The sequence below is a fragment of the Brienomyrus brachyistius genome, unplaced genomic scaffold (genome assembly GCF_023856365.1).
Source record: "Brienomyrus brachyistius isolate T26 unplaced genomic scaffold, BBRACH_0.4 scaffold56, whole genome shotgun sequence".
NCBI lineage: Eukaryota > Metazoa > Chordata > Actinopteri > Osteoglossiformes > Mormyridae > Brienomyrus > Brienomyrus brachyistius.
The window spans coordinates 407,279-435,029 of record NW_026042331.1 but is presented as its reverse complement, the minus strand read 5'-3'; the positions used below and the strand labels follow the sequence as shown (position 1 = coordinate 435,029).

General features: G+C 41.5%; 1 protein-coding gene across 2 annotated transcripts; it reads right to left on the bottom strand.

The window, feature by feature from the left end:
* Positions 1 to 27,751, bottom strand: LOC125724455 (regulation of nuclear pre-mRNA domain-containing protein 2-like). Of its 2 annotated transcripts, none has more exons than XM_049001152.1 (14): positions 27,494 to 27,751; positions 27,041 to 27,336; positions 15,510 to 15,639; positions 15,232 to 15,353; positions 14,043 to 14,095; positions 13,805 to 13,931; positions 13,490 to 13,665; positions 13,024 to 13,339; positions 10,417 to 10,608; positions 9,520 to 9,684; positions 2,244 to 9,417; positions 1,229 to 1,332; positions 925 to 1,002; positions 1 to 558 (listed from the first exon to the last, which is right to left on the bottom strand). In XM_049001152.1, exons 2-11 carry the CDS (start codon positions 27,228 to 27,230, stop codon positions 8,330 to 8,332), a joined length of 2,559 nt encoding a protein of 852 aa, XP_048857109.1. In that variant the 5' UTR covers positions 27,231 to 27,336; positions 27,494 to 27,751; the 3' UTR covers positions 1 to 558; positions 925 to 1,002; positions 1,229 to 1,332; positions 2,244 to 8,329. The 2 variants fall into 2 exon arrangements, with proteins under 2 accessions (XP_048857109.1, XP_048857110.1); XM_049001153.1 differs by having other exon boundaries at positions 8,767 to 9,417.

Here is a 27,751-nt window from a genome sequence, read left to right as displayed (position 1 = left end):
TTCAGGTAAAAACACATTTATTGGTTTTCATATTTCCAGTTGATCCATCCAGTAATTCAAGAAAATTGTAGTTGAGGTTGGGGGTGTGGGAGAAGTAGTAAATGGGGGGAGGAGGCAATGCACAGTACACAAAAATGGAACGATCAAATGTTTTCATTAAAAGGTTTTTAAAAACTGCAACTGCTCAGGGCTGCTCCCTCCCTAGTATCATACAGGACAGTATGGCTTTTGAGTCTTTAAGTCTTGCAACATTGTGCACATAAAACCAAAATGTTAGTCCTGTCTATCCAGAAGGAGCAGGCCCAGGCTTGTGAGGTTCCACTCAGGTGCTGTGGTCCCTGAGTAAAGGACACGCTGGCCTCCTCTACCAGCTCTTTACCATACTGACTTCACACATGACCTCCTGGCTCTCATTTTGCAGTCAGGTGCTGATAAGGCTGAGAACACAACATAGTGTGGTTGCCTTCAGAGAGTGGAACATGAAGCCTGACGTCCATCTGCCTCGGCTCCAAGCGAAACATTGCAAGCAGCAGCTACCATGTGGCTTCAGGGAGAACCCTGCATGTTATAAACAATAGCTGCAGTCAGCCCGGTCAGGTTATGGCATGTGATACAGTTTGGTTAGATGGTGAACTGAAATCACCCTTTAATTAAACATACTTGTTTAGCAGACATTTTTAACACAAAGTGGCATACAATTCAGGAACAATGAGCAGGGTCAGATAGTGTCTCTGGAGCATCTGCAGCCTTTCTCAAGAGCCCAACAGTGAAATCATTCTGCCAGTGAAGAAGTTTGGACCAGTGACCCTGATCACTAATGCGAAGAACTACATATGTCCCTAATGTCTCTCTAATGTGCATGTAAAATTGCTAATAAACATCTTGTCATCTGCAGAAGCAATTGATATTTAAAGAAATACATACCTGTTTTCAAACTGGTTTCCCCTGGAGTTAATTGGTGCTTTTAAAACCAGTGTGTATCCAAACCCCAGCACGCACCTCCTAGTTAAAACAGGCCAGGGAGAAGTTTGTTTGTGATTGTCAAAATCCACACCATAATCCATCATTGGAGGAACTACATGTAAAACCAGAGTGTATTCTCGCACCTTTGAGCAAGAAGTTTAGCCCTAAATACCTTTTAGAATCAAATTTTGTGTATTCATTAAACAGGCTAGTAAACTATGCAGTCATAATAATACCAGTCAATCAAGCTTGGTAATGGTCTTACCAAGACGTATCCTGAAGTCCTTTCAGGTTCGGCAGTATGCCTGTCTGTAGAGGACACCATTGCTCCCACTTCCCAACCTTGTCATTGCCCTGGAACCTGCAGTCCTATCAACACACAAAGACAAGAAAATCAACAGTCAGTCTCCACAGTACACTGCACACAATGATTTAAACAAGTATTATTCAAATATTGACTCACTAACACCACCAAGGTTAATAAGGACCAAAAAAATACAACAGTAATGGAAAATCATAATATACCAACATAAGTCTGTTCTGACAGCCTCATTTACCCTTGGAATTTGTTTCACCTCTACAATATTTACAGTAATGATTAACATCAAAGAATGATTACACTTTCTGGCTATTTATTCAAACCAGTTAGTATTAGACTTTTATGACATTTAAAAAGTTAGTAATTGTCAATTTCTGACAAAATTCAACTTTACTACAAACAAGAAACCTCTCTTAATTATATATTTTAACACAGCTCTGTGGCACTTGGGTACAATACAGAGGTGTCACTGAACTAAAAGGGGGCCTGTTTGGAAAGGCTGCTGGCCTTCGAAAACACTCGTGACATCCCAGTCTGTGTCTGGATTTCTGTGTCTTTCACTTAAACACAGAGGAAGAATCACCTGATAGAAAATTGATACAAATGAGAAACTATTTAGAGTCAATTTATTCAGTAGAGAGATATTCAATTGTAAGCATGACCTCCATTGTGATAAACATCCATCCATCCATTTTCCAAACCGCTTATCCTACTGGGTCGCGGGGTCGTGATAAACAGATTTGCTTTAATGATTATAATGGAGAAACAATTAGATTTTTAAAAAAATTTTTTTTTTTAAATGGTAAAAAAACAATCCCATATAGGGCTTGGGGAGATTTTTCTTCTAAATATAGCAGGAGAATTACAATTCCATATCTAGGTGTCATAGAATTGCTACATTATTCCCGAAATCAAATGGCAATTCAAGTTTTAAGATTAATAGAGAAAAGCATATATTGACCTATAATTCTGAGAAGAGTCATTGCTTTTCAAGTCCTGTGGGTGGCAGAAGTGCCTTTATACCGTCGTCACTGAGCTTGCTTTTAGCGGATATTGTCAAAAAGAGAAACTGTAAAACAAAAAAAATAAATCTTACACTACCGTAACAAAGTCATTAACACACTGCCTCTACACTCACAATAAATGACAGTGATTAATGCAGTGCCTCTACTGTTACCATACCCGACACTGTCATTTACTCAGTACCATCTTCACTTTTGAGAACCATGTGAGACTATTTCAATGACACTTTAACAATAATAGGTGTTTCAGTCACATTAGCATTACTACATATTTCCAGCTGTGGTTACAGCTTTGTTTATAATTAATGCAATTAGGTCTCAGTAATAAAGCATTTTTGACTAGACGTATAAAGAAAGTAACGGATAGCACTTTGTGAGTTTGTTAGATATTAATGTATTAATTTATATAAAATATAAATACCAGCTTAGTATCATTACTTATTACCTGTGGGAATGGGGCGCACTTTCACACCTCTAAGAATAAGTTTAAATAAGGCTTTGTGGTGCAGCAGTGATGAATGCGCAGATACTGCAGTTGCCTGTAATTCAGTAGGGGCCAGAAGAGAAATGAGAAAAATGCTACAGAACAAGAGGTCTAAGTAAAGTGGAGAACAGGAAGAAGAGGAATTAAAGGACATGTAGGAATGCAGTGCCTACATGCAGTGCTGTTTCAATACAAATCAAATGACAGACCACAATTGTAAGGTGAAGAGCTTCCTATAAAGCCCAAGGACTTCTGCTAAGTTACTTGACCTAAACTTAGAACCATTTATTATGGAGAACAAGTAATTGGTGCGAGCAATATTCAGGGCATCACTATACTTGTGGATGTGCTCAGTACAGAGTTAATTGTAAAGCCAGTTTGAAACACTTGCCAGTGGTTTTCATTACGAGTACAGGGGTGAATCACAGACTAGACGAAGTGGCTGAGACTGACCTGTTCTTTAAAGAAGCTAAATCATTAAGTAATGTAGAGATCATTATATAGACAAACCATACTGTAGGGGAAGGAAAACTGTGGAAGTCAGAAAGGGGTGAGGGCTGTAGTTCATTCTAAGGTAAAAAGAATTTTTTTAAATGCCCTGTGTTTCACATATTCCGATTCAACCAGAAATCCACAGGTCAGGAGCTCCTAGTCAGAATCCTAATGAAATAAAACAATAGACTTCATGTCAAATATCCATCCATCTTCCACACTCCTCATGCAGTACAGAGCCTCGAGCTTATGAGAGGAAACACAGGACACACTACCTCACTCACACACTTTTGAACATTTAGAGATACCTAGCCATCTTTCTGGTCCATACACAGGAATGAAGTCCCAAACGCTCCAGGTGTGAGGAGACAGGGCTACTCACTGAGCCACTATCCAACATCATTTCATTTTGGGAGTATTTTTAAGAGACGTATTTTTAAAAATATTGCCGCTTTCGAAAATGTCTTCCTAACATATCTAAAGACAGAAATATTTGATTTAAACTGTAATGAGGTAGGAAATTAAGGACTGGTACAGTGTGACTATCAATTCACAGACAGAACAAAAAGTTGCATAAAGTTACCAAAGAACAGCAACGACCTCTATCGTTTGACTAAGCAAACAACACATTTTACATTTGTGACCCATCACCACGAAATGAGTCTTAAGTTGCACTGGTAGAATTACACCCATAAGACTCATTTCGTGGTGATGGGTCACATATATGTAAAATGCACACCTTATTAAAACCAGCTGTACAATGCTAGCTGAAAATGACAATCCTCTTCACTTTATTAGCACAGTTAAGGGAAACTTAACTGTGCTAATGATGTGGGTGCATTTTCCTTGGTTACAGTTTCAATAGGTTTACTGTAAATATTTGTAATAATAAACAGACTAAAAACTGTTCTACATATTTTAGGATCTCGCTTTCTATTACAGTGAACCAAGTTTGCTTCTTAGTGAAAAGTAAAGAGAGAATTCTGGATAAGAGTTACAATGAGGCATCTTCTAGGCACAGCTCATAGCTGGGCCTCAGCCCATCGTGTCCTATTTACACACCTTTGTGTCCTTTCACAGTCGTCTTGTTAAAGAATTTAGAATTAGAATTTGAGAATTTAGTGATCATTCTTGACAAACCACAGCACATAACAATAAAATGTGTCCTCTGCATTTAACCCATGTCACATTGTGACATAGCCAGGGGCAGCTAATTCAGCACCCGGGGAGCAGTGCTTGGGGGTGGTACCTTGCTGGTCGGGGTTTCGAACCTGCAACCTTTCAATTACAATCAATCAAGTGCGCTTCCCTAACCATCAAAACACCACTGCCCACAAACGATCTATGAAAAGAAAAAGCTCCGAATGACAGAATTATTCCCAGACACCACAGACATACAAGGAGGATGCTGAAAATGCTATTCATCCAGCCGTGGCCAAATCAGCTCAACATTTAAAGGAGGGCACAGATAAACCCCAATGGCTGTGATTCAAGGTAGGGTATGAAGGGCAGTAACGGAAAGAATTAGGATCACTGAATGGCTGAAGAAATGTAAATGAGCCAAACATTTATTACAACTTATTTAACATATATACTACATGAACAACAGTACTGAAATATACCTCCGAATAACTGGATTCAGGTGTATAAAATCAAGTACTTAGCCATGCAGGCAGGTTTACATACATCTGTAAAAGAATGGGTTGTTCTGAATAGTTCAAGAGAATTCAAGCCTAGTACTGTCACAGAATAGCATCGCAATAAAAGTTTGTGAAACGTCTTCCCTCCTAGATCTTCCACGGTCAAATGTTAAGTGGTATTATTGCAAAGTGGAAGTGTTGAAGAACAAAAAAAAAAAAAAAACTCAGACCATGTAAGGTAACAGTGTGGGGTCACATTGTGCGTAAAAGTCTCCAACGCTCTGCTGACTCAATAACTGTAGAGTTCTCAACTTTCTCCACAAAGCTGTGCGGCAGGAGCTTCATGGAATGTGCTTCCATGGCCAATCACATCACTAAGTGCAATGCCAAGCATTGGATGGAGTAGTGTAAAGCATGGCGCTACTAGACTCTGGAACAGGGGAAACATCTTCTGTGAAGTGAAGAATCAATGCTTCTCTGTCTGGTAGTCTGATGGACAAGATTGGATTTGGAGGATGCCTAGAGAATGTTATCTGCCCGACTGCATTGTGCCTACTTTAAAGTTTGCTGGGAGGGATAATGGTATGGGGTTGTTTTTCAGGTTCTGAACTAGGCCTTTTAGTTCCAGTTAAGGGAATTCAAAATGCTTCATCAAACCAAGACATTTTGGACAATTCTATGCTTCCAACTTTGTGGGAAGAGTTGGAGGAAGGCCCTATTCTTTTCCAGTATGATTGGGCCCCAGTGCACAAAGTAAGGGCAATAAAGACACATTTTGATGAGTTTGCTGTGGAAGAACCTGATCTCACATATGTTCTTCTGGATGAATGGGAAAACAATTCCCAGACACACTCCAAAATCTTGTGGAAAGCCTTCCTAGAAGAGTGGCAGCTGTTAACTGCAAAGGGGGTAACTCCATATTTATACCTATTATTACACATGCATGCGTAGGATAATGCCACAAGAACAAAATGCGGCATACTGTTGCAGCATGTGTGAAACATAGGGCACATGCAGCAACAGATCAGGCAGTGACAGTGTGAATTAAACGCTAATCTTTTTAATACTTCAAAAAGGAGGCATCTCCTCATTTCTCTACTGCTCAGCTTCCACACCGATAAGCCCTTATACGGTATCTCTGCTTCTGGAGTTTACCGTAGCCTACATGACTTACGTGTTTTTTTATTTATAGTTATATACCGTATACTGGGTAACGTCTAGAAGGTATGATGGTATGATGGTATAAAAAACAGACACTTCCCAAGCCTAGTTCTGGCACACCTTCACCTAAGAATATAAAAGGTCCTACTGCTCCTGCAGAACACATCCTCCACACCATGATGCTTCCCCCTCTGAAATTTACTGTCTTCTTCACACTTTCATTGAAATCTTTCCCCAGTTCGACACTTTCAATGCTGCCATGAATTTTGGAGCAGTACTTTTGTCTACCAAATGAACTCCCAGCAAAGGTTAGTCTAGTCTTTTAATTCTTCTTGCCGAGTGGCTTGGTCACTGTGAGCTTTCAGTCCAAATTCCCTCTGGCAATGAGACCCTGTCGAGACAAATTCTTGCCCTGTCCAGCTTTGAATCAGCAAGCAATTCCAGCTGTGGTGTTGAACAGACCCCTCACCAAGAATCTCCATATTATCCTGTACTCTCACAGGTCCATCTTACGTGGGCGACGTGCCTTTTTCAAGACTTGAATGACTTGATTTCTTTGTACAGCTTCAATATCGGAGAATGAGTAAGTTCTCTTCCGGTGGGCAAGAGGATCACCTATCAGCCTTCAGAATCTGATGTTGCAGGGTGTCAGTCACCTTGGAGAGGCCAGTCATCTTGTAAAATGCCTACTAATGTTGTCAATAGATTAGGATTGGCAGATAGTTCACATTACAACCAAAGTAGAAGCAAAGAAATTGTTTTCTAATTTTGATCATAAGCAGCCTTCAAATTTCTTGTTTAAACCATTTATGTTGTGATCTCAAATAGTGTTCACTGAAGTACAATTAAAATACATTTCCTCTATTCATGTTAAGATAACAGCAAATTTGCATAAGCAATCACTTTGTAAACTACAAGAATGTCATTCAATTTTGATCAGTGCTGTATATAAGTTGCGCAGACAAAAGCACACGGTGCTTAACACATGTGGCTGTAAGAACCCTCACACGGAAAAACTGTTGACCTCAAACAGTGACAGGTTCTGAGGGAGATGTAAACAGAACTGGCCGGGAGCGACACAAGCAGTGTGTGTATGTTTGTGACAAAGATGTGTGCAAACAATGAAGGGAACAAAAGGAAGACAGATGAAAAACATGAAAAGTGGACACATTTGATCCAGCACGTTTTTTACAGCTTCCAGATTTTTGTTAGTGTTTATATTAAAAAAAAAAGCCTAAAGAGTTTGAAGCCACAGGTTGTCAAGGGTCCTTTTTATTGTAGTACTGTAAATGTGCTCTGTGCAGGGAAAAAGCAACCACTCTGGAAAGCTACTCAGTATACAGCATGATGGTGTCAGATATTTACATTGTCTGGGGCTCATACTAGAATAGGGCCACTTTAATTGTACCGTGAACCAATCAGCGACTCTGCAAAATGCCTAAGTCAACTAACGCAGGGAGTAAGAGGCTTGTTTCAGCATTTCACTGTACTTTCCTACCAATTTGTCACTTTCAGTAATGACACCAGCTTAAAGGCATGCAGATGCCAGCTGGAGCATGAATGTGGATGGCAAGAAAAATACTTATGAAATTGCTGAAAAGGCACGACTGAGAATCAATAAATTTAAAATGCAATTATATATTGCAATAACAATTTTTAGAGAGACTATAAAAGTGAATGATTCTTTTCATAAAAATCAGAGAAACAGGTGTGCAAATTCACCATGTCTGACGTGAACACGCAAGTACTGCACATTCTGTCTCAGTTTCTTTCAAAGTCAGGAGATCGCCCTGACGGGAAGGGCATAGACAAAGGGGCCAAACTGGATAAGGCTGAATCACACATGTTTGGCTAGTAAGTGATGAACTTTATATTAGCCTGGTGCTGCCAACACATGCAGGTGTGGCAGCGCAACATCAGAGCACCTCAGAGCTGCAGACACACAAACAGCATTGGAAAAGATGCAATGAAGCCTCTGTTTGTGGGTGTGACTAAGCGAGTTTAAACACCCCCCCCCCCCCAATTGACCAAGATAAACATGTATCTAAAAAGTGCCAAGCTTTTCAACTCGAAATTTTTAATGGCACTGTGGGAGGACATTTCCATTGGCTGTCCAGCATAACAGGAACTAAATGTGTGCAGTACTCATTCTTAAGTGAGGCTTCCTGAGCTAAACCTGCAACTCTGCTCACTCCACCCAAATATATCTTTTTAATTATCCATTTACTCAGAGGTTTCACCGAAAGTATCAGTGCTGATGGGGTAAGAAAGGTCGCCTGGGGGTGTCAGGTGGCCCCCTTTTGGGGGGGGCACTAAAATAAGAGCGCATGGGTGGGAGTAAAGTAGGCCCAGAATGTGTTCCATAGGGAGGGTGAAGGGGCCCGGGGGACCGGGCAGGTAACTGGGAAGGGGGGACCCTAGGCCAGGAGAGGGCAGTGGGAGGGGGGGGGCACCCCTGACCACTTTCCATACCGCTGCCTATCCAGGGAGGAGGGCCTCCATGAACCACACTGCTTCTACCCCCCACATAGGCTCTCTGCTCTGTTCTAGGGGGAGTAGGTCTGCCGTACTTCTGGCCCTGGGCAGGACGGGAAAGGAATTGTAGGGGTGGTGGGGGCAGTGTGGGAATCGGAGGCAGTGGCTTGCTGAAAAAAGCAGATGGTGGATGCTGAGGTGGGGCTTCACCTGTGCATGCTGCAGACTGCCTTCCCTCACAGGGGGGCTTTGGGACAGGTAGGGGAGCACCCCGTCCCGTGTGCGCAGCCAGTGAGGACAGACCCTTCGCAGAGCAGCCGCTGCTCCAAATGCCCACCTGTCTGCATTCAGCTTCTGCCCCCACGCTAGGAGCAGAGGTAACCCACGTCTCAATGCTCTGGCTATGCTGCTGGGACTCTGCCCGCCAGGCAGGGGCGCCACTACCTCCTCGCCCGGCCAGCCCTGCGGCAGGCTGCTCCATCTCCTCGTCCTGCGTGGGCGTTCCTCCCTCTTCGTCACGCAGGGGGGTGCCTTCTGCGTTCTCAGCGATAGGCAATGGGCTCCCCCCACGCAAGGCTGACCCATTCAGAGCAAAGCCAGGGTTTCCTTGAAGGAACTTTTGTATTTTGGCTTCCAGATTTGAGGGAGGGGATGACCCATCGGGGCTGGGCTCCTGCTCCTTGCCTTGGTCACCCGGGGCTCCGGGTTCTAGGCCAAGTGGCCTGGCACAGTCCCGACCTGATGGGGAACACAAATCCTTAGGGGAAGTGTGGCTGCTGCTGACTGGGGGTGACACAGACCCAGAGCTTGGGGCCACAGGGGAGGAGCCCACAGCTGGAACCTGCTGAAGGGACGGCACATCTGAGGAGAGACAAGGTGGAAGACATGTTGCTCATCAACAAAGCCACAAAGCAAAGTGTGGAAAAGACCCCTCCTGAAAGGACAGGAGAGGCATGCACTCACCCTGCAGCTCGGCACCACGGCCCTGTGTCCTGGAGAGGGCGCTCAGGAGGCCCTGGGGGCTGGTGTCCACGCGGGACAGCAGGCTGGCCAGGGAGCCACCTGCTGCAGGGGCGGGGGCAGGGCCACGAGCAGAATGGGGGCTCTGGAGAGGGACAGAACCCATTCCTGAAAGAGAATGACAGCATATCTTTAAAGAAATTAATAGCAAGACACACATACACCCCTTCACATTCATAGACTTGACATTCACGGATTCACTTATTCGAGATTGTCTATGAACAATTAAACAGGAGTATTTTTGGAGCCTGCTGAAAGGTCACAGAAACAGGACCATGATACATAAATCAAAAACAATATTGAAAACAACTTAAGATCACACGAAATCATATAATATTCCCTAATTTGTTAGTGTAAATACATACTGTATATTTTAACATTAAAGGATTGGCTTGGCACTTCTTTGTCTCAGCAACCAGCCTTACTCATGTGTTAGCCATCTTTGTAACCGTGGAATATTGCATTTCTCGCAATAACTTAAACTTTTCAGTGCCACTAATTTTGCATTTTTAAAAATGGATCCAAAATGTCATGCTGCCAATGAGCACGGTAGTAACTTTGTACATACAGGGGCATAACTTTGATGATTTGTGTATTATATAATGAGGTCTAGATATAACAAAAAAAAAGTAAAATAATTTCTATTATATATATATATATATATATATATATATATATATATATATATATATATATATATATATATATATATATATATATATATATATATATATATATATATTCTAAAACATGCATGTTTAGAAATTGGTCATAAACAGAAGTTTATTCAGGCTAGCAGACTATGGAGGGGGGGGCACGAGGAAGAGAGCGAGATCTCACCAGCACCCTTCATGGCAGAGGTGAGGCTGCTGAGGATGGAGCTGATCTTGCCCAGGTCCACGTTGGCTAGGCTGAGGGGCGCTGTCAGTGCAGGGGCACTGGGAGGCAGAGCTTCATGTGTGCTTTTAGCCGCCCTGGCTGGCAGTAACATCTGAGCACTCATGGGGAGTGGCTTCTCCATATGCCGCTCAACTATGGACATATCAAAGCAGCTTCAATCTAAGGCTCACATTTTGGCCTTGTTCTATCACACTGTAGACGCAGCCCTGAACCACGGCAAGTTATGGATCGCGCCAGTGGAGCCTGTGTCAGGATATAAGGCACAGGGTAATCACCAGGGCCCTGGGGTCCTTTATACATACAATGAGAGTGAACTGACAGGGGCCGTTGACGCTGCCCTCCCCCCCCGCATACACATTGTGAACTGACCACCCGGGGCACCAAAACGTACTGTCCAAACTTGAAAGGAGGATACTTCAGCAGTTAAGTTGTGGGGGCTTTGGCCAATCGACATGCGCAGTGGTGTAGGATTCACATCATGGTCATTGGCCCCCACCCTCAATATGCTGATTGGCATTTTACAGTATACCTTCATAAGAATGTAAATTCAGAATAGAAAGGAACATTGAAGGACATTAATCTGCCTATATCCTGGCTACCATTACTCTACAACATGTGGTCATTCAAAAGCTTACATTAATTTCGTGTACTTGTATCCAAGACAAATTTTTAGTAAAATGACATCCCTCTGTCACTTACACACAGGCCAATTATACTAGCTAGTTCAAGACCTGACAAATGAAAACATAGCAAGCTAGCAAAAACACAACTAGTGATGATTTAAATCCCTTGGCACGAGTGTAACCATGACATGTAATGTTGGGCGCTTCTTTATTCACAGTTTATAAATTAAAGATTACAGTATGTTAGCATACATGTTAATGTATTGTTAGCAAGCAGTGGTGGCTGTGGTTATCATCCCAGCTAGACAGTTACTAGTGATAAACAAAAGACAAGCCACAACACAGCAAGCTAGCTAAAACGTAAAGCCTTAGTAATGGAACATAATCCAGACTCTTCATGCGATATGTGCATTGTACCTGCAGGTGCACACCCCGATAGGCAGGTGCACAGAGGCCTCACAGGACCATGATCCGACCGTGCCCTAGAGAAGGGAATCCGATTTGGAACCGGTTCTTATTGTTGCGAAGAACCGGAATCGCACGCCTCCGATTCTTCTAATGATTTATCCGGACTTTTCGCGTCACACGAAATGACGTCACATGCCTCGACTTGGAGTCCACATGACGGAGCGTGTGAAGCGGTCCAGGGCATGGCTACATTTTACAAAGAAGGACAACAATTGCGCAGTGTGCAACCAAGGCAAAGCTGTTGTCACTGCTAAGGGTGGTAACACTTGCTTATGCAATTAAGCTGTCAACATAACATTACATTTAAAAATTGTCATGTTTTCGCCACTCCGCCGATTGCAAGCTCCGTGGTCTCCGTGATCACGGGTAACTAACTACAGCGCCTTATCCTACAGGCACGTTTTCTGAAACATAAACGAATTATGTATACACGTGTTTCATCCATTTTAGAAGATGACATGCAGGGCGGCAACGATAACTCCTCTGAGGCAGCAATTGAGTCATGCACGGAAAAACAAAACCCGTTCACGCTAGCTTTCCAGGCAGCAAAATGTAATGAGAAGTGCCACCAGGCTGAGAGAGTTTGTGGTGAAAGGTTTGCATCCTTTCACCACAGCAGAGCAAAAAACTTTTCGGTAGGAACTGGTAGTCAAATGCTTTCATCAGTAAGTTTAAGTGCGTTTAACATGATAACCCCTTTATAAGGGTAGCCTTATCGTACCAAAATATTTTTATTTTAATTTATTGTTCATATCACACTACAGCTAACACAACAGCTGCTTATGGTGCTGAAAACTTTTTTTTTTATATGTAGCTAACCAGGTCTAATTACCTGCCCACAAAATTACAATCAGTGATAAATTAATATTTGATTATTTTACAGTGATTAGGAATTGATAAGGGAATTGATAAAGAACCAGATGGATAAGAAGAATCGATGACGGCACCGACATCAATTTAACGATTCCCATCCCCACCTTGCCGTGAACTCTATCTGTGCAGCTCCTGTAGGATGGCTCCACAGTATACAACCCCAAACCAGGAAAAGTTGTTTTGAGAATTTTGAAACAGAAAATGACAACCCCTTATTATTCAACACCTTAAGATGCATTTTCAGGAAGAATGGGACAAATTAACACCTGAAACGCTTCATTGCTTGGTATCCTCCGTGCCAAAGCATCTTTTAATTGCAACATTACAAAGTGGCAAATGCTTTACTGTCACAACTTTTTTTGGAATGTGTTGCAGGCCTGAAATGTAGAAATGTATGTACATTAACAAATGAAGTTACTGACAAAACCTTACGGTGCTACTGTCTGCAATGAAACAAAAGTCAGTTTCAGAATCTCTGCTTTTTATCTGCATTTTCCATATGGTCCCAACTTTTTCTGCTTGGGGGTGCATTTCTCCTTGTATACCTAAGCTGCCCTAGGAGCGGAGTGCTCCAGCCACTCACCTATGATAGATGTACCCTCTGGTTCCTCTCCCTCACACAGCTCCATGTCTTCCACATCCCTATTGTCCCACTGCCCATGTGCAAGGCCAACCGCTGACAGGGCGCCTCCCAGGACACAGCGGCTCCCACGATCCCTGGGCACTGGCTCTGGCACTGCCTCACCGTTGCCATGGGAAGGTGACTCAGAGTCAGCGGGGGATGGCGCATCTTCCAAGGGTGAGGGCACAGGCGAGCTGTCTAAATTCGGAAGTGTTGACTTGAGAGCATCCAGCTTCTGCTTCAGGTTTGAAACACGGCTGGCAAAGGAAGTGTAGGCCTGTTGGGAAGATTCAGCTTAGACAATGTGTGCAAAGTTGGCCATTCAGAACACCTCGCATTGCATTTACTACTTTTAGCTGGTCTCCAGCTAATGTTAAATGTCACTCATCTACTCAAATAAGCACTGGGGGGGGGGGGGGAAACTTACTTTTGCGATGATCTTGACCTCCCTGTACTGCATTTCATAGAATACATCTGCATTGTTCATCCACTCCAGCAGGTGGTGCCCTTCCTTCACTTGCTGTTCGAGGAAGCCCACAAACTCCTGTACTTTTCTATTATCATTCTCAAAGTCCCTGGAAAACTTCTTACCACCTTCCTTGTCTGAAGGACAACACATGGCAAAAAAGACAGCTTACTCAAACAGACTGAACTGTAAAGAAAGATCACAGCTTGCGGTGGCAATTTAATGTGCGATAAACATCTCTGCTGTCACATGAACGAAAGAGAGAAAAGGCCCCACCCTTTAGCCTCTTAAAGGCGTTGGTGCTGCAGATGTCCATTTTCAGGGCAGCCAGCTGCTTCTCCTTCAGCTCGGCCACCTGCTGTGAGCTCCTGTATGCTGAAAGCTGCTGCCTGAAGGCCTGTGGCTGCAACAGGTACATAAGGCACAATTACAGTGGGGGATAAACTGCAGGGGGCACAGGCACGATAAGGCAGGGCTAAGATATGCAACCTTCATTTAAAAGAAAGAACCTTACCACAAATTCTGCTACAATCTTGGCCTTTAGAGGGGCTTTGGGGTTGACTGGCACTGTAGGACAAGAAGCAGGAGGCAATACGCAGTATAGTTTAAGAAGAAGGAAAAAAAAAAAAAAAAAAAAAAAAAAAAATCGGTCTCAAGTTTACTGCCACTGCTTTTGCATGAGCACAGCACGCAATCTGCAAGACAACCTTATCATTTTTGTCCTTTCTGTTGGACTGATTCATAGACTGGGGGCGGCATGGTGGTGCAGTGGTTAGCACTGTTGCCTCACACCTCTGGGCCCCGGGTTCGAGTCTCTGCTGGGGTCACATGTATGTGGAGTTTGCATGTTCTCCCCATGTCGTCGTGGGGTTTCCTCCGGGTGCTCCGGTTTCCCCCCACAGTCCAAAAACATGCTGAGGCTAATTGGAGTTACTAAATTGCCCGTAGGTGTGCGTGTGAGAGTGAATGGTGTGTGATCCATTGAAAAATGGATGGATGGATGATTCATAGACTGTATGGAGTATTTGAGAGAAATTAAGCAAAAAATGAGGGAAGAAGAGATATCACGAAAAGCCATTCATATTCCGTTGTAATATTTTGTATTTTAAAATGAAAATGAGCCAAAGCAAGTGATTTGTTTGTGGCCACAACTCGCGGCAACACTAAGTTATTTGACAGACTGTTGGTAGATAAGTTAAAGGTAGATAAGTTCTACATTTGGCTAACTTGAATGTCTTCCATCCAACCATTTTCCAAACCGCTTAACCTACTGGGTCGCGGGGGGTCTGGAGCCTATCCCAGAAGCAATGGGCACAAGGCAGGGATGGGGGGCCAGCCAATCGCAGGGCACACTCACATACCAGTCACTCACATGGGGAGAACATGCAAACTCCACACACATGACCCTGGCAGAGACTCGAACCCAGGGCCCAGAGGTGTGAGGCAACAGTGCTAACCACTGCACCACCATGCCGCCCCAACTTGAATGTCTTCTAAGATGTATTTGCTTTGCAGTCGTGTTGTGGTGATATTCAAGTTCTGCTTTGCAGTACTGACAGACAACTGCAGTAATCGAGTTTAGTCAAGTAATTGTGACAGCTGTAGTTTGTAGTGATATTAGTCTTTTCAACAGTTAAGCTGATTTGTATAACTGAGCAGCCTAAATATAAACAGGACTTCTTTTTTGCTGTTGTCACACCAACCTGCAGGGGTCCCTTTGTTAGCCAGGCTGGCTCTAAGGTCCGAGATCAGCTCCTGGGGGTAGATGTTCCTCTCGGACCAGATAGTCAGGATCCTCTCCACAGACCTGCGCACCTTTGACTCCCTGCCATTAACAAGTCGACGTTGTACACAGTGAGCTACAGGACATTCCCAGTACACATGGTACTCCATGTTTCTATACATTTAATATGTCTTCGACTTTATGTTAGCCGGGGATGTGCAGCAAGGCAGCAGTGGAAGCAGCAAGTGAAGCACTTACCGCACCAGTAGAGCTGCCTGCGGAAGCACCTCAGCAAAGGATGTGCGGTACACAATGGCGTTTTTCCTCTTGCAGTTCTGGATCACATCGTTGGCAAGGTAGAACAGGTTTAACCTGTGGGCAGCCGCCGCTGAGAAGGGATTGTGGAGACTGTTAGACAACAATGGCACCGCGTGGCCGAGGGCGGGCTGGATCCTCACAAACATGACTGTGTGCTCAAATGTGAGCCATTAAGAAAGCAGCAAAATGTTGAGCAGTTTGGTCTGTTTTTTTTAATACGAGTAAAGACAATATGGAAAACATGACAGAACAGTGTTTTTCCAGCACAAATAGGGGTTAAAGGGGTTCAACGTAAATTTGAGGTTGCTGTAGTCAATTAGAAGCGGTACTGACTGCATCTGGAAGTTCAAGATGTGTCAACCTTAAGATCAAGCCAGAAACAGCAAACTCAGCTCAGTCATAGGTGCAAGTGAAGTAAGCACTGAATCCCCAAGGACAGCAAAGTCTGCAGCAGGAGCGTATCCATTTTTCCAGCATGCAGGAGGAGAGCAAGTAGCCACAGAAACAGCAGTGGCAGGAAAGATATGAGTAATATAGTTTACATTTATTCTGAGGCAGACAACCTAAATGCAGACATGCATCACCTACTGACCAGGTTCTGTTCCTACTACAGATGTCCATTTAGATTTTTTGTCACCGATAATTACTATGTGTTAATCGACTATTAACCATTAAAAAATAAGACAAAAAAGTGTACTACACTGAATGGAAGTGAGTCTGTCATCAAATTCCAAAATACCTAAACAAAAGTCTTTTAAAAATGAGAAGTGCTTTATTTTTAAGTACAAATACTTCGTGATTTATGTAAATAATCAAAAAAAAAAAATAATTAAGATTATCCAAACATTTAATCCTCCAGCACAAAGTGTAGGAAAATATTGTAAAACTCGAATGAACTGAAAGTAGCTAGAACTTTTTAACGTATAGCATGGAGAGTGCTGTAAAAAAAAAAAAAAAAAAATCAGCTTCATATTGGATATACTTAATCTAGCCTAATTAATGATCAAATCCAGCATTTTAACAAAAGGGAAAGTCATCATGTTCACATCATAATATAAAAAAAAGAAACAGCACAACATAGCAATACATATAATCTCGTTTTCCAATGCATTCACCACTGGCTTGTTTAATTTTTTTCCTCAAACTGCCTTCACACGCAACTTCAGAGATCATACAACCTGCTTGCACTTACAGCTCACAATATATTTTTCAATTCCATTCATCTGCTGTTCCACTTTCAATACCAGCACCCAAATGACAGAAGGGAATGTACCATGATTACTATTCTGTTCCCTGACTGCAACACCCTCTGTATATCGAAATACAGTATTTTAAAATGTCAATCTTTGATTTAAAGAGTTTAAAAAAAGTGTAATGACAAACAAGAAACATTATGGGATAAAATATTCCATTTATAGTTAGAAATAAACAGTATCGTTTGAAAATTATCGGTTACACCAAAAGAGCAAACATGAAGTGAAACTTATTGCTTCATTGAAGAAATCCTCTATATGTATAAGGGTGACAAGGATTGCTTACTACCTCTACAGTGCTACCTTTATAAGTAACCAAATTAGTTGTGTGTTGAAAACTAATATGGTGACAAAGGGAAACTTGATAAGCATCAGCAACCATGCAAGAGAATGTGTATTCCAAATCCAAATAAATTAATTTTCAGCTCTTGTAATCTTAAGTAGGGTTATCACTATCGATTATATCAATAATCGAGTAATCTAGCAATTAATCAAGAAGTGTCTGAGTGTAGATCTCATCTGTGAGGCTAATTATCCAGTGACACCTGGCTGAGGAGAAAGGGAAGAGGTGGCACTATGTCCATTATTCTACTGTTCTGCGGTGGTATTGCAAAAAAAAAACACGTACATCACAAAATTGACACTGCAATGTCCAGGGTGATCAATTATTTTCTCTTGTCTTTATATAAATCACCATCCTTCCACTGAAGACACTGGAGGGTTTCAACAGACATGATACAGAAAGAGTTTCTGTGAACCACGTGACCACTGAATAACTGAAATCTGAATGTTAATAAAGACAATAACAATAAAAATCCATTATTTTTATTTATTTCATCTTCCGCTGTTTGGCAATATCTTGTATTCCAAACACGATACCGAGTAAAAATAAATGATTTGTTGGCACAACTCACGGCAAGACCAACTTAGACAGAATCTTTTGGTAGATAACTATATAGCCAAATAGAATTTAATTTTCAATTCCTAAACATTGCAAAAACAGATATCGCACTGTGAATCTTTTTAGCTCTGATACAAAATACATAAACAAAAAAATAAAGAATTATTAGTTAATATGGTACATAATCACCATATGTAACTCCATAAAAGATGATGTTGCTAAATCATGGGACTAACCTTTGGTTTAACAGCAATTACTTTGCCATACAGAAATCATGGAAAGGAAATTCAGCAAAATAATTTAAGTGAACGTGATGACACAGACAGGGTAGGCTACTCCAAGAGGCTGAATGGCACATATCTATGGCTAACCTTGCATTACTGGGTGAGTCTATCATACCCAAGTGTCTCCTTTGAAGAGGTATTTGCATTGCCGTCATCCTGTGATTATATTTAAGTTATGCTTTGCAATACTGACAGTCAAATGCATTTACCTTAACTTTTAATGAGAAGTACTTCCACGCAACTGAGGTTTTTGCTCTTTATTTCGACCCTCATCCATTAAGCACTGTCTTCCTTCTGCCATATTGCTATGCTAGCAAGAAGGTAAATTTTAACTGATGTATTTTAATAATTGAGTAATCTCATTTAAATCGATTAATCATGACAGCTCTACTTGTAAGCCACCTAGGTAAACAGAGAAATCATACGGCTATGCATCAAATAATCAGTTAAGCTGCAGCAGAGATATTTAGGAAATCTTATGATATAGAGCAATTTACAGACCACTAGGGGTACCAAATGGGATTACTGGCTTAGTGAGGTTCCTTGAAGTTATATTTTAAATTGATGCGTTGTTTGTTTTTTATTATTTTAATGAAATTACCATTATGGATTTCTGAAACGCTACAAGAAATGTTTTCCTTTAATATCACTACGTAATTATGGAAGTAGTTCAAATTATCACAAAACAGAAAGGTGGTTTTACACCATGCGAAGTTTCTATGGCATACCACAGCGCCAGCTAAAGTTAAAGACGAAATTCACAGGTGCTATTCTGGATGATGGACTGCCAGAAAAGGCAAAGCCATAAATTTGTCTGTCTGATACCTTAGAACCTCCTTTGAAAAAGTGTTTGAGAAAATGTTTTGACTAGAATGGGCTTAATAGGTGATTAAAAATGTTAATTAAAAATCGATTAGATTAATTGACCAATTGATAAGATAGCTGATAGATAAAATCATAGAAAAACAATTGTTAGTGGCAACCCTATTAATTGCAGATCACTTTTAAATTGGATATATTGTCATGGTAATTTACGCTGCACAGCTAACCTGCTCCAAGCAGGTCCACAGGGTTTTGGATTAAAACGGGTCTATTCCCCATCATTTCACCAATAATGTAATAATGTAAATCTCCCTTTCAATAAAACTGAAGCCTTTAAGAGCCGCCCTTTGACTAAAAAGTATGGACTGGTCATAACACAGATTTTTTTTTTTTCCAATTTCAATCCAATTCAGTTCTGACAATAAGTGCAGGTATTACCTACCTCCTGCCTACCAAAGTGTGGCTCTTACTTTGCATTCTTAATTTTCAATGCCAATACCCCCAGCCCACAGCCCTTCACAGCCTGCAGCTCCCCCGAGCGCACGCACAGACAAATGAGAAAATTTACCAAGCTGATAACCACTGAGGTAGTACGATTTAATGCTGATCAGGGCAATCAGGGTTAGATTAACTCACTAGAGCTGAGTTAAGTGCCTTATGCAAAATTCGATTTGTAGGCAGCCCGTGCCTCCATAAAATGCCACAGCAGAATAAGTAATGCTTAGCATGCCAAAAAAGGCCTATCACAACAAACGAACTTCAAGAGTAGCATCTTGCTAAATGTAGTTTATCTGCTAAAAGAGAGAAGGTATTTCACCACTGTATCAGTGTTTAATATGTGTCACTCGGTTACACTCAAGTTCCTGCATCACCATTTTTGATTTTGATCAAAAAAATCCCCCAATACAATGGTAGGGAAACACTGGAATCTACACTGCTTTTTCTCGTATTACCCTTTACGAGGGCTGCCACTAATGACTAACTTTTTTTCCATCAATGAATCTGTCAAGCATTTTATCAATTGGTCAATTAGATTAATGTTCCTCCAGGAAATCAAACTGAACATTTCTTTAAGCTAATTTTATTTTGACAACAGCATACTGTATGCGACTGTTGGACTTTAGATAATGGACACCAGCTTTAAGACACTATACAGTAGGGCTGTCACTTAACTGATATTTGAACATTCATTCAAACATGATGTGAAAAATTCATATTTGAACGAGCCCATTCAAATTTTAAAATGTCACTAGCTTATAACACTGCTTGCTGTAATTTTGTAGTTTTCCGTCTATGGAGCCACTAAAAGGTCAGGGTGGGAAAATATTTTTTGAAAGCTTTGCATTCTGCTGCAATACCTTTGCAATCCCACTACACTTGCCCACTTGCTATTTGCTGCGACATCACAGCAAGGATACACCTAAATAATATAGACATGTCCTTTAAAAAAAGAGTGTTTTAAGCATTAAACTATGTGGGACAATGCACACCATGTAACTTAAATATGTATAAAAACACATAAATAATATTAACTGCAATTGGCATGTGCATGCGCGCGCACACACACACCGAAACACAAAAAGTTAAGCACCCAGACAGAGTTGTGGAAATGAAATGAATCTGCATGTGGTGAAAGGTCATGTGACTATATCGCAATGAATATATCATCAGATCAACCAGACAACAGAGTTGGCAGTATGGGCACACTGCTGGTCCCATGTCAGTAGAGTGTGGCATCCTACCGGGCCTGGATACATGCGACGATACAGTGCAGAAGGGAGTCATACAGTCGTCGTATCCTGTTCTGTGGCAAGTCAGCCCACGGCTGTTGTAACTGGCTCTTGAGATCCTGCAGATTAGCACTGGATCTGAGTTGACGTCCGAGCTGATCACACACGTTTGATTGGGGAAAGATCGGGGGACCTGGCTGGCCACAGGAGGACCTCAAGATGACGCAGGCAGCCCATAGATACACGTGCCCTGTATGGACAGGCACTGTCTTGTTGAAAGACAGTACCAGGGTGCTGTCTCAGGAGGGGTAAGACATGCAGACGCAGGATGTCATTCACATAGCGCTGTGCTGTCAAGGTCTCCCGAATCACTACCAGAGATGGACCTGAAGTCATACCCTATGGCTCCTCCCACCATGATGCCAGGAGTAATTACATTACAGTTACATTAGCAGGATTGGTCCTCTCCCCTTGGCGCCGCCATACATGCACACGACGGTCATTCACTGTAATGCAGAACAGATTTATCACTGAACATGGTACAACGTCACTCATCATCAGTCCATGCCTTCCAGTTAGGGCACCACTCCAAATGCAGTCGTGTCTGTGCTGATGTTAACGGAGAACTCATTGTCTGGCTGATGCCAGTCATCGAGACACGGTGTGGGATGACACAGGGGGTTGCACAGAGTTCAATATCTTAGTCCAGATAGCAGGCACAGATGTCATGGACTTCTGTAATGCTTGGCACAAAATACCACGATCACATCTGTATGCCCCACATGCTGGGCAATTGAACGATACAACTACTCGGCCTCATGTAAACCCACAATGCGACCCCTATAAAACTGCATCAGTTGCTGGTAATACTGTCTAACGCGTCTATGAGGCATCCTCTGTGTCTGGTGACTTGCCAGCTCCTTGCAAATACAATCATTTACAAACCCATTGCTGGTCTGCGCAGGTCCGAAATGACATCCAAACTGAAACATTACTTTGGGGTGCTTAACCTTTTTTTCCACTGAGTGTATATTACAAACATTGAGTGGTATTAGAGCAGGAAAACTGCATTCAGAGCTTCAAAATCAAACCCACTTTCCTAAATATTTTAGTGTAGATATGCATATTCCCACATACATCAACAAGCAAGAATACCTGAGAAGTATACCAGAAAGTGATTTCGGGTTTAAACCTTAACTATAACAACAAGGTTAACGTCACATTCAGTTTTCTAGCCGTAATATCCTTCAACATAAGCAAGCAACAAACCTTGGTTTTCCAGATTTCTTTATGGGCAAATTTTAACTAATATTCCAATGTTTGTATGTGCACCTCACGTTCAATGACAACATAAAAAATTTATAAACAAGAGGAGGCCATTCAGCCCATCAAACTTGTCTGGGGAGAACTCCGTTAATAACTCAGAGTTGTTAAAATTTTATCTAGCTCAGATTTAAAGGAACCCAGGGTTTTAGCTTGCACACCGACAGGAAGTATATCCCATACTCTAACTACATGCTGCATAAAGAAGTGCTTTCTCAAAGCCAGTTCCAAATGTTCTCCCACTAATTTCCATCAATGGCCACGAATTTCTGTATTTAAACTAATATTGAAGTAACTATTTGGTTGAACAGCATCCAGACCTATACCTGGATCATGTTGAACAGGTTGAACAGATTCAGCTCAGCTAACCTCTGCTCATGAAACATTCCTCTAAGTCCTGGAATCATTCTTGTAGCCCTACATTGAACCGTTTCTAAGGCAGCAATGTCTTTTTTAAGGCAAGGTCACCAAAACTGCACATAAAATTCTAGGTGGGGTCTTACCAAGGAATTATATAATCTTAGCATCACATTCCTTGACTTAAACTCCAGCCCAGCTGTCTTGTTCACAGTCATTGGTGGTGAATGGACACAGTGCAATTATCAATAAATACACATACAAAGCAAAAACACACATAAAATATACATGGGGGGGAGACAGGTATTCAAATACAGACACTCCTCTACTTACGAAAGAGATCGGCTGTTCGTAACTTTAAATGTCCGCAAGTCGTTATTCAACATCATTTTATGGCTATTCAAATCTACATGCATAAGTTTGGGTCATGCCCTGCTCGTGTGAATCCTCCTGTGTGCCACACCCCCCTCACTATCTCATGTGGAATCCCTGTGTAATCAGCTTTTTCTAGTTGTGTTAATTAGTCTTGTGTATTTAAGTCAGTGTGAGAGTATGTTTCCCGAGTCCGATCAGTCTATCACGCATTTGGCATGGGGAAGCAGCACAGGAGCCAGCGAAATCAAGTTAACACAGGGTTTATTTCAGGGAAACACTGAGGAACATGAAGATGACGTCAAGACGTTAATGACTGGACTGGGGAAACATACTCTAACGCAGACTTAAATACACAGCAACAATAAACATGACTTGAAACAATTAACTACACAGGGATTCCAGACAAGGTAAATGAGGGGGCATGGCACACGGGAGGATCGGATGACCAGGGCATGACAGTATGATATAGAGTTAATACATGTTTTCTTATCCTAAATCACATTACTAATGATACATAAAACAAAAATGGATAATGGACAGACAGAATACTTCACAATAAAAATGAAGTAAACTTCTCGGTAAACATCTTACCGATACACAAGTACAAAAAACTGGAATGCCTGAAGTATGCTCACTACGTTGCTGCGCGGCGGGAGTAGCGGCCAGTATTTGTGCTAGGAGGAATTGGTGTGCAGAACAAACCTTGATGTTGCAGACAGGAAACAGGAGCCAAATGAACACAATTTGGACTTACAGTCCTCTTAGTTCATATGTCTGAAAGTTTGTAAGTTGAAGGTTCGTAAGTAGAGGAGCGTCTGTATATTCAAACAAATTATGAGACACCTGAAATCATTCAAACTCGATTTTCGATAAAGACAGCCCTACTATACAAACATTAACTTACGCCCACAACTTGATAAGCAGATTAGTACTACAAGTAAAATACTGAGAGACATATTGTGATGCTTAAAAGATAGCAGTATGTATAAATTTAGCATCTTCATGTTTATTAAATTGAGTTAGCTTTTTCGTGTATCATAAAAGCGATGAGCCTTGAAGTTGTGGTGAAGAGAGGGACAGCTCAGCAGCCAGAACATCTTTTAAGAGGGGAAATTGTCTATAAATAAGGTTTAAAGGTGTCAATGGTGTGGCGGTACTTTTTGGAGTTTAAAGTGCAACATGTTTTTTTTCATAAATATTAGTTTTCATTTCAGTTAATTTAATTATTTTCCATTTTTGTTTCAGTTTAAGATAAAAACACTGGTCCCAGCAAGCCGAATGTGCAAAAACATATACACACTGGCAGTCAATCAACAAAGAATAAGATCAGATTCTAGCCTAAACAGTTTCTCGACCTAAGGTCATTTATTTATGCCCAATATTTGGTAAACATAGTAGTAGTACAGCTAAAATATTAATGAAGCATTTTATGATGCCCAAAAGTTAGCAAATTCGGCATATCCGATAAAAAACGTGTCAGTCTTTAAACTGCAAAAAGTACCACCACACCAGCGATGTCTTTTTACCTTGAGATCCGTACGATCTCCTCTTTTAAAAGATATCACGACTGCACCACCATGCCGCCCCCAGATATATATAGATATATAGATAGGAAGCGACACAGACACACACACAGAATATATATAGATAGGAAGCGACAGACAGAGACAGACAGACACACGTGCAGTGGTTAGCACTGTTGCCTCACACCTCTGGGACCTGGGTTCGAGGCTCTCCCTGGGTTACGTGTGTGGAGTTTGCATATTCTCCCCATGTCGTCATGGAGTTTCCTCTGGTTTCCCCCCATGGTCCAAAGACATGCTGAGCCTAATTGGAGTTACTAAATAGGTGTGCATGTGTGAGTGAATGGTGTGTGAGTGTGCCCTGTGATGGGCAGGCCCTCCGTCCTGGGTTGTTCTCATACCTTCCAGGATACGCTCCAGACCCAACACAACCCAAAAGGATAAGCAGCTTGGAAAATGGATGGATGGATACATACACATATACACGCAAATGTATATAAAACCATAAATGCTATTTAGCCTAGTAAATCAGTAGCCTAGCCTATCTTTGTCATCACATTGACTTACATTATTTTATATCTATTTGCTTATTTTATATGATTCTTGCATGTCAAAATAAATAACTGCAAAAATGAAGATTAGCCCTGACACTTAGCCGCATCATCTTATAATATGGTAAATAATTTCAATGTAATATTCACCAGTGTACGTTGTCAATGGCCATCCTGGGTTTTGACTAATGAAAAGTTTCCAACTTATGAAAATGTTACCCTTAAAATATGAAAGCCCAAATTTTCCATTTCTAATTCATTCCCTGGCCTAGATATAACACGTTGTAGTATAAAAATGTGCCTAGCAAAACAATACCAAACCTTTAATGCACAGGATTAACCTGCTAGCTAGTTAGCTAGCAGTAAGCAAACGAATAAGATGGGTCATTCCATTACAAATCATCACACTTTTGGACCTCATCGTCATGGATTTGCTCACAAGTAACTCATGAAACTGAAATTGGCCGTGTCTGGAATCAATATTAAAATTTTAAATTATTCAAAATGAATAAAAAGACAATATTGCCAAAGTAACTGAAAAAAAGAGAATTATAGTAAAATCCCGTTATAAAATATAGATTATTTTGTTATTGAATTTTTAATACTTTAATTGGTTATTATATAGAAATTATTCATATGGGGATGGCATATTTGTTCAATTTATAGAGCTGGACAATAGCTTTAAAACAATATAAGAACCCACTATTGTGCATCTTGTAACTTGTAATATGCTGGTGTACTGCTACTGGAAACTAGAATTTCCCAGAGGAACCTTCCCGAGGGATTAATAAAGTTCTATCTATCTATCTTAAAATTAAGGGAAATATAGCCAAACTCGTACCCCACCCCCCCACAAAAAAAAAAACAATTGGTTAAAACTTTGTTCGCTTAAATCTCCTTCAATATTGGTCCCAGACACGGCCAATTTCATTTTCATGAGTTACTCATGTGACCAAATCAGCATGCCAAGTTTCGTCAAAATCCGTTACGGTGAGGTCTGAAAGTGTGATGATTTGACATGGAATCACCCAGATTTATTATTTAAATGTGACTGGGTCATCATTCAGCTATTTACTTTAGATATTTACAGAGTAATATTCAAATTTAAATACACAGACCAACATCATCATCAATGGTCTTTCTTTGCTGCTCATGACATTGTGCATTTGAGATATACCCAGGGTGTAGCCACGATAACAAATACTGACAAACATACACACTATTTATGTTGTGCCGGTTTCCTCAGGACATTCAAGTTTGCTCCCACATTATAAATACATGCAGTCAGGTGACTTGGTGTCTTTACATTGCCCAAAGTAAGTAGGAGCGTGTGTATGAATGCCCTGTGATGAGCTGGCATCCTCTCCAGGATGTTCACCTGTCTCATGCTCTATGCGACCTGGTACAGGATCCAGGCCCCCTCTAGGGACCCTGTATTGGATAAAGTTTGCAAGATGGATGGATGGATGAATAAATGACCTTAAACACATGCAAATGAAGGTCAGCTTGTTACTTGCGTGTTGTAAAATAGCATGAGGCATTGGCGACATATGAATGTCACAAATCTTAGGTCAATGTTTTTACACATAAAGTAAAGATACTTTGACTCCAGCTACAGACTGCCGTTGCGAGTATCATATATCATATATTCCCCCACAAAGGTGAACAGCCATACTGGGTAATCAGTCAAAGTTAACAGCACTGGCAACAACTTTGACAATCATGCCAACTAACTAAACACATTTTACACAGTTTGCACTAAACTGAATTATCCTGTACGTTGCCAGTCATACAACATACAACTACTGTATACCAGCAGCAACACTGCACTGAACATACATGCATCTCTAGAAAACAAACAAGACCCTCCTGAGACTTCAGTAATACCTTATCCGTACTGTATTTATCTACAGGATGAGTGAATGACGTCTCCCCCACAGGGCCGACTCGTCAAAAATGTAAAAGGGTTAAAGGGTTTTCAAAACAGTAGTACGAAAGCTATCCCAACCGCCAACTCGGAGAAGCCGGAGCTGAATACGACCGGCCCTCACTCGATCCCGGAGGCCGAAGCCCGATTTCCGCACCAGGGAATGCCGCGCTCCTTCTGTCTCAGGTTACCGCCGGTAAAGCCCGAGCGGTACCACCGGCGGATCATTCACCGAAACCACACACACCTGCTTAAGCTTAAAGCCTTTCATTCACAGGAAATACCACAAGAACTCAGAAATAAATGATACACCACACACGGCCATTTAAACTAATCATATGAAGTTTTTCGTATCTATTAACCAGTACAAACTACTGGTTACCTTAGCATTGCTAAATGGCTAGCGAGCGGTACGTGGAACTCACATTTCTTCAGCCACTTCATCCAGTGCCGCACGATTAGGCTGTAGTGCTTCTTGTTCTCTATACACCAAGCAGACAACCCCTGAATGGAGTCGGCGGTGTTTGACACTGCTTGGAAGCGGCGGTCCAGAGAGGATTTGAAGGTGGCGGACGAAGCGCTAGTACAGCTCTCCGCTGCACTCTCGGCCGCCATTTTGGCCGCGCAAGCCAGCCACGCTGCGACTGGATTCCGAGGTGCAGTGCGCCTCAGAGCACATCGCCACCGGATGTGCTCAACCGTTAACGTAATACCTCAGCACCTGCCAAATAATTATTATGAGGTTCACAGGTTATTAAAGCTTTTCTTAAACACATTTTCATCTATTTTACTTACGTAAACACATCAACAGGAAATAAAACATATTAGACTGTCGTACTTGTTTGAAGTCTAATATTACATGAGAAGGAAGCACTAACCATTAAAGCTGCATCCTCGAATTACTCATGTATTACTATCATCAGTTGTACGCCACATTAGACAAAAGTGTATGCCAAATAAATGAATGTTAATACTGTAATGACCAGATTAAAGAAAATAAGATCTCCGAGGGTTACTGCAGAACGTGGATTTATTAACAGTGAGCGGCTGCGGTTTTATTCATACACACTAGTTCAACGGTAAAAAAAAAAAAAATCAATAATCTCCACATCCAAACGAATTAGACTCCTCGTCTC